This window comes from Odocoileus virginianus, chromosome 29 (assembly GCF_023699985.2).
Source record: "Odocoileus virginianus isolate 20LAN1187 ecotype Illinois chromosome 29, Ovbor_1.2, whole genome shotgun sequence".
NCBI lineage: Eukaryota > Metazoa > Chordata > Mammalia > Artiodactyla > Cervidae > Odocoileus > Odocoileus virginianus.
The window spans coordinates 854,854-867,698 of NC_069702.1; the positions used below are offsets into that span (position 1 = coordinate 854,854).

Here is a 12,845-nt window from a genome sequence, read left to right on the forward strand (position 1 = left end):
TTTGCTGACTTCTAATCATGTAATTTTGGGTAAAGTAGAGTCACTTCTATGTTGTGGTGAGCTTTTTTAGGTAGATCATATTTTTTAAAAAAGATCACCCCATATAAAAAAAGTGAACATTATCCATATATATAAAATTCCAAAATAGTACAGCTGAAAAATCTCAAAATTCAAGCATGTAACTGTAAATCTATTTTGAAGGCAGTGTTTCTTTAAACAAAGCAAAGGGCAGTTTAATACCAAAAAAAGAGACTGATATCTCAGATTGAAAATACTACTTCTGTTTAAATTCATATTAAAGTGGTTGCTTTAATGGGGATATTCAGTTCAGTTCAGTTCAGTTGCTCAGTTGTGTCCGACTCTTTGCGACCCCATGAATTGCAGCACGCCAGGCCTCCCTGTCCATCACCAACTCCTGGAGTTTACTCAAACTCATGTCCATCAAGTCAGTGATGCCATCCAGCTATCTCATCCTCTGTCATCCCCTTCTCCTCCTGCCCCCAATCCCTCCCAGCATCAGGGTCTTTTCCAGTGAGTCAACTCTTCGCATGAGGTGGCCAAAGTATTGGAATTTCAGCTTCAGCATCAGTCCTTCCAATGAACACCCAGGACTGATCTCCTTTAGGATGGACTGGTTGGATCTCCTTGTAATCCAAGGGACTCTCAAGAGTCTTCTCCAACACCAAAGTTCAAAAGCATCAATTCTTCTGCACTCAGCTTTCTTCACCATCCAACTTTCACATCCATACATGACCACTGGAAAAACCATAGCCTTGACTAGACAACTTTTGTTGGCAAAGTAGTGTCTCTGCTTTTTAATATGCTATCTAGTTTGGTCATAACTTTCCTTCCAAGGAGTAAGTGTCTTTTAATTTCATGGCTGCAATCACCATCTGCAGTGATTTTGGAGCCCAAAAAATTAAAGTCTGACACTGTTTCCACTGTCTCCCCATCTATTTCTCATGAAGTGATTGGACCAGATGCCATGATCTTAGTTTTCTGAATGTTAAGCTTTAAGCCAGCTTTTTCATTCTCCTCTTTCACTTTCATCAAGAGGCTTTTTAGTTCCTCTTCACTTTCTGCCATAAGGGAGGTGTCATCTGCATAGCTGAGGTTATTGATATTTCTCCTGGCAATCTTGATTCCAGCTTGTGCTTCTTCCAGCCCAGGGTTTCTCATAATGTACTCTGCATATAAGTTAAATCAGCAGGGTGACAATATACAGCCTTGATGTACTCCTTTTCCTATTTGGAACCAGTCTGTTGTTCCATGTCCAGTTTTCACCGTTGCTTCCTGACCTGCATATAGGTTTCTCAAGAGGCAGGTCAGGTGGTCTGGTATTCCCATCTCTTTCAGAATTTTCCATAGTTTATTGTGATCCACACAGTCGAAGGCTTTGGCATAGTCAATAAAGCAGAAATAGATGTTTTTCTGGAACTCTCTTGCTTTTTCGATGATCCAGCGGATGTTGGCCATTAGAGTCTCCAAAAAACAGTTTATGATATAGATTGAAATAGGTATAAGTTCAAAATGTAAAAATTGTTAATTCCCAAGTAACAGGGGTATTTGTAGTACCAGTGCCCATAATAACTAATCACTGGGCTCTGTTTGTACATTTGTGGCCCCAAACCTTCTTTTTCTCCTTAGGAGAGTGGGATGGCAGTATTTTTGGACGTATATATTTTTGGACATATAAATACATACATATGGCTTCCCAGGTGGCACAGTGGTAAACCATCTGCCTGCCAATGCAGGAGACTCAAGAGACGTGGGTTCAATCCCTGGTTCAGGAAGATCCCCTGGAGTAGGAAATGGCAACCCACTCCAGTATTCTTGCCTGGAAAATTGCATGGACGGAGGAGCCTAGCGAACTACAGTCCATGGGGTGGCAAAGAGTCAGACATGACCGAGCAACTGAGTGCAGTGTGTGTGCACAAACACACATACATATAGGGACTGTGACTGTGAGAGATGGTAGCTTAATCTGCTCAGGTTGTCATAACGGAAGTACAATAGACTGGGTATCTTTAACAACAGAAATCCCTTTTCTTATGGTTTTGGGGACAGAGGGAAAGAGCGCGCATGTCCGTGATCTCTTCCTCTTGTTGTTGTTTAGTCACCAAGCTGTGTCCCACTCTTTGGGACCCCAGGGACTGCAGCCCGCCAGGCTCCTCTGTCCGTGGGATTTCCCAGGCAAGAACACTGGAGTGGGGTGCCATTCTCTTCTCCAGGGGATCTTCCCGACCCAGGGTTTGAACCCACATGTCTTGAATTGGCAGGTGCATTCTTTACCACTAAGCTACCAGGGAAGCCAGTACGCTTCCTATAAGGACACTAATCTATTGGATCAGGGACATACCCCACCTCATTTAACTTAATCACTTCCTTAGAGGTCAAAATGTGGCTTCACAGGGCAGGGGGTGGGGTTTAGGGCTTCAACATATGAATCTGGGGGGAGGAGACACAAACATTTAGTCTGTAACAGATGGGAAGGTAATTTTGAAAATATCAAAATTAATGCAGTTAGGGACTACTGTTATTCAGTTTCTGTCCAGAAAACCAATTCTATAAACTTTACCTGGATCATCTAATTCAATGCCCTTCTCTCAGTAGGCACTTAATAAATACTTACTGGACAACAATGAAAGATTCTCTGCTTTGGTACAAGATTTAGATTGTCAGGTTCCTTATCTTCAATGGCTTTTTGAAGGCAGAATCTATGAAATGGGTTAAACTTTGATCTTAGAGATTTGGGAAATAAATGACCTAGATTTACGAGAGAGAGTGACACTGAATTACAGGGAGCTGCACAGAATTGGGACTTGAGCTTTTAGACAAATGCATTAACCTGTCAGACAGCTCAGACCCACGTCTGACGCTGAGATTGTGCTGCTCTCATCTGCCGTGTGGGCAGGCTTGCTTCTCCACTTCTTCCAGCTCTGGGTTTCTGTCTCTATCCTGGATGGAGCTACAGGTTTTAAGTGTTCCTCCCTCTGCCACTGTGGCCCAAGCCCCTGTTGGTCTTTCATCTAAATTATCTCTCTGCCCTTCTAGCTGGTCTCTCTTCTTTGACTGTTACCTTGATGTCTGCTCTCTACGCCATAGCCACTGCGTCTCTGCACAATGCCCCATCTCACTCTCAGGGAAACTCTGAAGTCTGTCAGGAAGGCTTTGCATCATCTGCTATCCCATGCAAACTCAGGTTTCCCTTAGGCCCTCCGTTCCAGTCATTGTGGAGCTGGTTCTCAGCAAAGCCAAGTACATTTGACCTCAGGACCTTTGCATTTGCTGTTCCCGTTCCCAAGAACACCCTTCCTCCAATACCTGTGTGGTTGCTCCCTTCATTCAGCTTTTTGCTCAAATGTCACTTTGTCAGAGAGGTATGCTCTGACCATTCATTGTAGAATAATAACCTTTGCCACCAGTGCTTTCTGACCTCTGTCCTCTGCTTGTTCTCCCACAGTACTTGGGTGCTTATCACCACACATATATACATATATTTGTCCTCCTCAATTAGAATGGAAACTCTATGAGGGCACGAAATTTGTTTTAGTCACTGTTTGTTTCCAATACCTAGAACAATGCCTCCATGTAGTAGGGACTTGATATATATATTTATTCTTTGAATAATGAACAAATGAATATATTTGTTCTTTGAATAAAAGTCAGACTGAAGCTGACTTTTAAAGAGGCAAACTATAAAGAAAACTAATTCTTGGCTGTTCATGGTTCCCCCATTTTTCCATCTGAGCTTCTGATAACTATTTGGATAACATCTACAAAGTGCTTTGAAATTCCTGGAGAACTGAAAGCTCGAAGCAAAAGCAGGATGTACATTTCTTTTTCCAGACATTAAAAATGTGCAGTTTTTCAGACGTTGTTGTTCAATTGCTAAGTCATGTCCGACTTTTTGCGACCCCATGGACTGCAGGCACGCCAGGCTTCCCTGTCCTTCACTATCTCCCAGAGCTTCCTCACACTCATATCCACTGAGTCAGTGATGCCATCCAACCATCTCATCTTCTGTAGCCCCCTTCTGATCATACCCACAATCTTTCCCAGCATCAGGGTCTTCTCCAATGAGTCAGCTCTTTGCATCAGGTGGTCAAAGTATTGTAGCTTCAGCTTTAGCATCAGTCCTTCCAATGAATATTCAGGGTTGATTTCCTTTAGGATTGATTGGTTTGATCTCCTTACTGTTTAAGGGACTCTCAAGAGTCTTCTCCAGCACCACAGTTTTAAAGCATCAATTCTTTGGCAGTCCAGTTCTTTGGATCAAAAGAAGGCTGAGCACTGAAGAATTGATGCTTTCAACCATTAAAAATCTTTTCTTTAGATGTTTAATTGTGAATGACAATGTGCATGTGGTCTTTGGATTTTTTTTTTAAGGTAAAAAAGAATTTAGGACTATGCTCCTAAATTCTGGAGGATTTTGCTCCTAAATTCTCCAGGAATTCTGGAGAATTCCTGCTACTGACACAAAACAATTATGTGGGAGGCAATTTATATATATAGAATATTCGTTAATTACTGTAAAAAAGTAGAGCAAGGTTGCCAATTATGTTAATTAAATCTATGTGCATGTTCCTTATCCATTTATATCATAAAAGAAATATTTTGGTAAATATTTAGAGTAGTAAATCAAGTTCATTCTAGTGATATACAGAGTTAGAAATGGGAAACTGACTTATTAATGAAGGTATTATCTGCCAGATCTCATCAGACTTCAGTATGATGATAAAAGCTTTACAAACCATTTCTGTTTCTGCCACAGATTGGGTTACGCAAGAATCTCCCACGCTGAACTGAGTGACTCTGAAATTCAGGTAGCCAAATTTAGGATTCCTGATGACCCAATTAATTATAGAGACAACCAGAAAGTGGTCACAGACCATAGGGAAGTTCCAGAGAAAATTCACTTCAATCCCAGGTGAGTGAGTTCCTTTATGTGAACTAGAGCTATATGAGCTCATGCATCCCCTCTAGGGTCGTAAATAGCACCTCACAGTGAGCTGCCAATCAGATTCTAGAGGTTTATTCATGCAAGGAGCTCCTGGTAAACTTTATAACATCTCACTTGGGCTGAAGTTATGGTCCCTGCTCTTTGAGACAAAGAAACATGCTGAAGTCGTAGCCTCAGGCACAACCGACCACATGGCCCCACAACATCCCGTAGTAAATGCTACTGTTAGAGCGTTGCTGCGACCCAGACCCTGTCCTAGCTGTGTAAAGTGCTATCTCCATAATCCTCGTTGGGTCGATCTTGTTATGCCCATTTTGGAGGTAAGGAAGCTCAGGCTGAGGAACATAACAGAACTTCACCAGGCTTATGTGGCTAGTCAGTGACAGAGCCAACAAATGGGAAGGAAGCCTGTTGGCATCACTGGGTTGCTGTGATTCTCAGTGTTGGCTGCACTAACACTCACCTGGAGAGCTTTTAATAGCTCCCTCTGCCTGGTCCCACCCCAGACCAATTCATTAGAACCTCTTGGTGATACCTGGGCTTTGGGTTAAAAAAAAACCTTTGCAGGTTATTCTAATGTGCAATTATGATTGCGACTATGGAAAATGGATCATTCATTTCCATTACAGATATTCCACCCGGTGAAACATATTGGGTGCCATTTAGTTTTAAATAGAGGTTATCTGAGAAATCTGTTTACCAAAAAACATGTGATTTGGAGTAAGTACTTTGTGCTTCTCCCATGACTGGATAATGAAAGGCAGTCTCTATCTCAAAGCAGGCTCAGAATGAATCATATATTCAGTACATTGTTAGTATTATTTGACATTTCTACTACTTTTACCAGTTAATAGCTATAGAAACATCTCAGACCTCATTTTGTATGGGGGAAAAATGACATTTAGGTATTCTCTTTTTTTCCTTGTCTCTCCTTACAACAAGACACAACTGTACTGTAGTGTAGGCAGTGAATTTAAGGAGAGCTCGAGCCCAGCCTGGATTGGCTTCAGTCGCTGTATTTGACCTTGCGCTTGTAACTGCAACGTGCTTGTGGAGAGCATGGGCCCCGGGGTGAAGCTGCCCACTTGCGAGCCTCAGCCTTATCAGTGAACAGCTGGGCAACTGTGGACAAGTTGCTTAACCTCTCATCTCAGAACTTCAAATCTCATTGGCAAAATGGGAAAAACAGTAGTGCCTGACTCTTGAGGTTTTTTGGGCTTTGAATGACACACAAAGGTCCTAAAATAGTGCCTGGTAAATGCTCCAGAGCCAGTAGCTGCAGTGGTGACAACAATATCTGCAGCAGTAACAGTAGGAGTGAAATAGAAATCTTCCCTCCTTTCGATGACTGAGTGAAAGCCGCTCAGTCCTGTCCGTGTCTTTGCAACCCCATGGACTGTATACTGGACCCCCAGGCCAGAATACCGAAGTGGGTAACCTTTCTCTTCTCCAAGGGATCTTCCCAACCCAGGGATGAGAACTCAGGTTTTCTGCATTACAGACAGATTCTTTACCAGCTGAGCCACAGGGAAGCCCAAGAATACTGCAGTGGGTAGCCTATCCCTTCTCCAGCAGATCTTCCCGACCCAGGAATCAAACCGGTGTCTACTGCATTGCAGATGGATTTTTTTACTGAGCCATCAGTAAAAAACTGAGCCATCAGGGAAACCCTTTGTTGACTGAGGTGACTTCTTAAGTGGAAGCTCAAAGGTCTGGGAAGAAAAAAAAAATTCCTGTTTCCTTATTCTCATATCAGGAGTGTTAAGAAGTCTGAATAAAGGGTTTTTGGCTAATCACGACTGCAGATTGGTCCAAGCCGACTGTGAAAGGGTTTGATCTGCTTTCTCACTCAGTTTAATTATGAAAATAACAGAAGCATAAGTAGAAGGCCTGCTTTAAAATTTCTTATTATAAAAATGTGTACATATGAAAATTTATAAAATAGAAATAGCCAAAGAATACCAAGTTTAAAAAAATCCCATTCCTTAATTCAGCAAATAGCCATTGACTATCATGATGCCAGTACCATGCTAGCATCAAGATATGTTGGAAACTGAGGACAGAGTGGTGAATAAGACCACATATTTGTCTTGTGGAGCTTATGTTCTAGGGGGAAATCAGCAATTCAAAGATTATCGCTGCTAATATTTTTGGATACATCTTTGCTTTTTTATATGCATATGTATCTATATTTATCACACAAATATATATGCATATTTATCTATATGGGCTTCCCTGGTGGCTCAGACTATAAAGAATCTGCCTGCAATGAAGGAGAAGTGGGTTTGATCTCTGGATCAGGAAGATCCCCTGGAAAAGGGAATGGCTACCTACTCCAGTATTCTTGTCTGGAGAGTTCCATGGACAGAGGAACCTGGAGGGCTATAGTCCATGGGGTCACAGAGTCAGAAATGACTGACTAACACTTTGACTTTCTGTGTATCTGTATATCACCCAGCTTTGTAAATTTATGAAACATACATGTGTGTATATGTTCATTCTATTTGTTAGTCTAATTTTTTTCATCCAAATAGTATATGATGAACTTCCTTCTATAAAAAAGTACTCTTCTGAAAATATTATTAACGATTGCATAATATTCCATTATATGGCCATGCCAAACTTAGTTACCCAATTGGGTTTTTGTACCTTTAGTCTTTCATTATTACAGAAAGTCTCCAAGGGACTCTCTACATCTTTGGGTATATCCTTGATTACTTCCTTAGTACTTGGTCTAGTTGTGGAATAGTAAAAAGGTTATGCAAAGTTTTAATATCTTGTATTTTTGTTTTGTGATGACAAAGTATACAGATATCCTGTCTCCTACATTATTGAGGTTTTTTGGATATTGCAATTGCTGATGAAGAAAAGGGAGTCATGGCTTCCTTTCTAGTGCCTTTTGTATTTCATCATATCAACCAGAGTTATATAATTACCTAAGTATTCATTGGTAAAGTAAATCATCAATTTGTAGAACCTGAGCACTGTAGAAGACTTCAAAGTTGCAAATGTACCAAAATAGATTTTATAGATCCACACATGTAACATGAATAACTTCCTTTCAACTGTAAAATGAACATTATTCCAACTGATCATAGGAGAAAATCCAGACTTATTTTTCACAAATATTATCAGCCAATAATTCTTAAACAATTGTGTTTGTGGACTGATCTGTAATCAGGGAATGAGGACTTTGAAGGTTAAACTTAATATGCCTTTTCCAGAGGCATGAATCCGTTTTTTCCCCTCTTCATTTGCTGTTTTATAAATTAATCACATCTCTGCAGGTTTTATGATAGATAAGTAAGCCACAATAGATTATGGTTGAAATTTTACATAAGAACCTATCTTTTGGATAGTTTTTACATATCAATTACTTTTTTTTTTTTAGATTTGGATCCTACAAAGAGGGGCACAACTTTGAGAACAATCATCATTTTCATATGAGTACTCCCAAATACTTTCTATAAACTATTTAAAACAAGAATTCACTGACTGAATAGTCCTAAGGAAAAGAAAAATATTATAGGCTAAGAAGAAGAGATGAACCAAAGTGGGAAGATACACACAGAAAAACCCCTGAATTTTGGAAAAATACAGTATCTACCCAGTGGGAAATACTATCAGTATAACGTGTGTGCTAAGTCGCTTCAGTTGTGACTGACTCTTTGCAACCCCATGGACCATAGCCCGCCAGGCTCCTTTGTCCAGGCAAGAAGAATACTGGAGTGGGTTGCCATGCCCTCCTCCAGGGGATCTTCCCAACCGGGACTGAACCTGAATCTCTTATGTCTCCTGCAATGGCAGGCAGGTTCTTTACCACTAGCACCACCTGGAAGCCTATCAATATAACATATGTTGCTAAATACAAGCATTTCTCCAAACTGTTTTTCTTAATTTTTTAAATAAAAAAATAGAATGTGGGGTAATCTAAGAAAGTTTTACTATGAGAGATAGAATAACAAAAATGTCTTAAGTTTTTAATGCTTAAAAATAGGAAATGGATTTTTTTTTTTTTAAAGAGCCGGAAGGATTACTTACAAAAATCAAGCAGCTTTAAATCCCTGTTGGGACAAAGCGGGGGGGAAAATGTTTAAGGATTAAGTCTAATTGTTAGAAGAATACTGTATACATACAGCTGCTGAGTCAGCAGCTGCAGCATGCCTATCGCCATCCTGCCCTGAGCTGTGATAGAATCGTGTCTCTACTCTGTGTTTATATCACTTCCTGGCTGTACAGGACACACTCCATTAATGTCTCCAGTCAGGCCACCAGCTGTCAGGGAACACATCTCTGCACATAGAGGGGTCCCACAGAGAATTTTCTTCCCACCGCCAAGGAGTGGGTGTTGGGGAGAATTCAGCCCAACAGCATCATCTCCACAGGGTATAGTGATTTGAGTGTTGCCTAGGAAGGCACACATACATCTTAGAACTGGAGAGGGCCCTGCATGTTGTTTGATCTTTGGGGGCAGAGATAAAGATTATAAGAGAATTTCCAAAAGTTCTATGTCACAACCTAAGGAGGTTCCTTGGATCTGTTTAATAGAAATGTATCGAGCACATGGCCATATGTGAAACATGATGCTGCTATGATGGTTTTAAAAATGTGCCCACAAGTGATTTGGTACTTTCTTCAAAAGGTGGGACCTAATTGGCCTCTTTTTGAGGGTGGGGTAAACTTGGTGACTCACTTTTTTTCTTTTAAAATTAAAAAAAAATTAAAAAAATTTTTTTTAATTGGAGGATAACTACTTTACAATTTTGTATTGGTTTCTGCCATACATCAACATGAATCAGCCATAGGCATACACATGTCCACTCCCTCTTGAACCTCCATCCCACCTCCTACCCCCTCCCATCCCTCTAGGATGTCACAGAGCACCAGGCTGAGCTCCCTGCACTATACAGCAGCTTTCCATTAGCTGTCTTTTTTACACATGGTAATGTATTTCACTTCTACTCTCAAGTCATCCCCCCCTCTCCTGTGTCCACTGCTGTGTCTATAGGTCTATTCTCTATGTCTGAGACTCTTCCTACCCTGCAAATAGGTTTATCAGTACCATTTTTTAGATTCCATATATATATGTTAATATGTGATACTTGTTTTATCTTTCTGACTGACTTCACTCTGTATAACAGGCTGTGACTCACTTCTGATGAAGAGAAGAAAGTGAAACAGAGGGCACGTGACTTCCAAGCTTGGGTTATAAAAGACTGTGGCTTCTTCTACCTTAGTCTCAACCTCTTGGATCTGAGAGAAGCCAGGTGCCACGTTATGAGCAGCCCGGTAGAAAGGTGGGGAGGGATCAAGGTCTCTTGCCAACAGCCATGGGAATGAGTCACCTTCCACCTCCAGCCCCAGCTAACCTTCAAATTGTATTTCAACCCCTGTTCACATCTTGACTGTAACTCACGAGAAATCCAAGTCCAGCCACCTGGCTTAGCTGCTCCTAAGTCCCTGACAGATAATAACTTGTTTTAAAGCCATCTGCGCTTAGGTCTTCTTCAACTTATGATAGGGTTATGTCCCAAAAAACCCATGTAAATCAAAACTGTATTTAATAATCTAACCTACCAAACATCATAGCTCAGCCTAGTCTATCTTAAAGGTACTCAGAGTTTTAGCCTACAGTTAGCCTGGAGGTGTGCAAAATCATCTAACAATGGTTAGATTCCAGACTGAGTCTGAATGTCTGAAAACCAGGAGTGCTGAGGGCTTGAAAAGGTCAGTGTCCCAGCTCAAGTAATCAGGAAGGAAGAAAAAAGGGTGAATTCCTCCTGCCTCCACCTTTTGTTCTATGTAGGCCCTCAACTGATAGGATGATGCCCCCCTACACTGGAGAGGGCAATTTACTGTGTCCATGGATTCAAATGCTAATCTCATTCAGAAAATGCTCAAAGACATACCCAGAAATTATATTTAATTTGGGTACCCTGTGGCCAGTTGACATGTAAAATTAACTATCCCACTGACATGACTTTGGTTTTTCAATTGTGACTTCCTGAGGCTTGTCCCAACTCTACTAAGTAAAACTTTTCACTTTAACAAGATACATAGGTGATATGTGTTCACATTAAAGTTTGAAAGTCCCTGATTTTGCTGGCCCCACAAAATCTCAAACTCTGAACTGAGATGAAGGTGATTCTTGATGGCTCATGCCCCTTGACACCTGACAAAACAAGTAAATAAAGTAAAGTAAAATACAGTGAACAATCCTCTTATGAGGACAATAACAGATCTCAAATGATTTCTATAAATAAATTTCTCATATACAATGTCTAGCACACAATCAAAGATGACAGAGCACATAGAAGATAAGATACCATCATCCATGATCAGCAGAAATAACAGGCAAAGGGAAACAGACTTACTGATGTGGATTCCAGCTACTGTATGAAGCACAAGCTATGATCAAGATTGCCAGGAGAAATATCAATAACCTCAGATACACAGATGACACCACATGACAGAAAGCGAAGAGGAACTGAAGAGCCTCTTGATGAAAGTGAAAGAGGAGTGAAAAAGTTGGCTTAAAACTCAACATTCAAAAAACTAAGATCGTGGCATCCAGTCCCATCACTTCTTGGCAAATAGATGGGGAAACAATGGAAACAGTGACAGACTTTATTTTCTTGGGCTCACAAATCACTGCAGATGGTGACTGCAGCCATGAAATTAAAAGACGCTTGCTCCTTGAAAGAAAAGCTATGACCAACCTAGATAGCATATTAAAAGGCAGAGACGTTACTTTGCCAACAAAGGTTCATATAGTCAAAGCTATGGTTTTTCCAATAGTCATGTATGGATGTGAGAGTTGGACCATAAAGAAAGCTGAGCACTGAAGAACTGATGATTTTGAACTGTGATGTTGGAGAAGACTCTTGAGAGTCCCTTGGACTGCAAGGAGATCAAACAAGTCAATCCTAAAGGAAATCAGTCCTGAATATCATTGGAAGGACTGATGTTGAAGCTGAAGCTCCAATATTGGCCATCTGATGTGAAGAACTGACTCATTTGAAAAGACCCTGATGCTGGGAAGGATTGGGGGCAGGAGGAGAAGGGGATGGCAGAAGATGAGATGGTTGGATGGCATCCGACTCAATGGACATGAGTTTGTGCAAGCTTCAGGAGTTGGTGATGGACAGGGAAGCCTGGTGTGCTGTAGTCCTTGGGGTTGCAAAGAGTCAGACACGACTGAGTGACTGAACTGAACTTAAGTATGGGATTTATCAGGTATAGACCACAAAGCAACTATGCTTCCTGTGTTCAAGGGCCTAAAAGCTAAGTTTGAACATTCCAGCTGGAAAACTATACTTTTGCAAAACTACACAGAGTGACACAGACCATTTGGGAAAAAAAAGTTCTAGGCCTCTCAAAAAAACTATAAAAATACTCTACAAAAATACACTGAAATGAAGAATTCAGTGAACATCAGAAAGCATCATTTGTCTTTAACGTCAGAACAGACAAATATCTGAAGAGCTGGAAGATAGGTCTGAAGGCACTCAGGTTCACCAGTGGAAGGCTTCCAGGATAAGAGGAAAGTTCCAGCGCATCTGCTTGGTATTTGCAAAGATACTATCATTGTTCTCCATTACACACATTACGTGTGTAATCATTTCTTCGTACCTTCACACCAGAGAGTGCTTTGAGCAGTGTACATCTTCCACTGGTTGTAACAAAAAGTTCATGGAGCCCTGATGGCATGTGATCCCCCTTAACCTGATGATGCTTATTTCAATGCAAGTCCAGGAATTCAGAGCACCTCTAACTAGCTCAGCCTTACAGATGCTTGCTGTCGCTGAATCCTGGGGTAAAATAAAGGCCCTAATGTTTTGACTGGGGTGAGGATGTGGCTAACCACAGTTTCTCTGATGAC

The 12,845-nt window shown here is 40.9% G+C and overlaps 1 protein-coding gene across 1 annotated transcript in view; it reads left to right on the forward strand.

The window, feature by feature from the left end:
- Positions 1-8,847, forward strand: part of CWH43 (cell wall biogenesis 43 C-terminal homolog) — a 55,081-nt gene extending 46,234 nt beyond the window's left edge. The window contains exons 15-16 of the mRNA XM_070458040.1: positions 4,775-4,930; positions 8,355-8,847. Of these exons, the coding sequence (XP_070314141.1) occupies positions 4,775-4,930; positions 8,355-8,433 (235 nt within the window). The 3' untranslated portion in view covers positions 8,434-8,847. The remainder of the gene's footprint in view (positions 1-4,774; positions 4,931-8,354) is intronic.
- Positions 8,848-12,845: the final 3,998 nt, after the last annotated feature.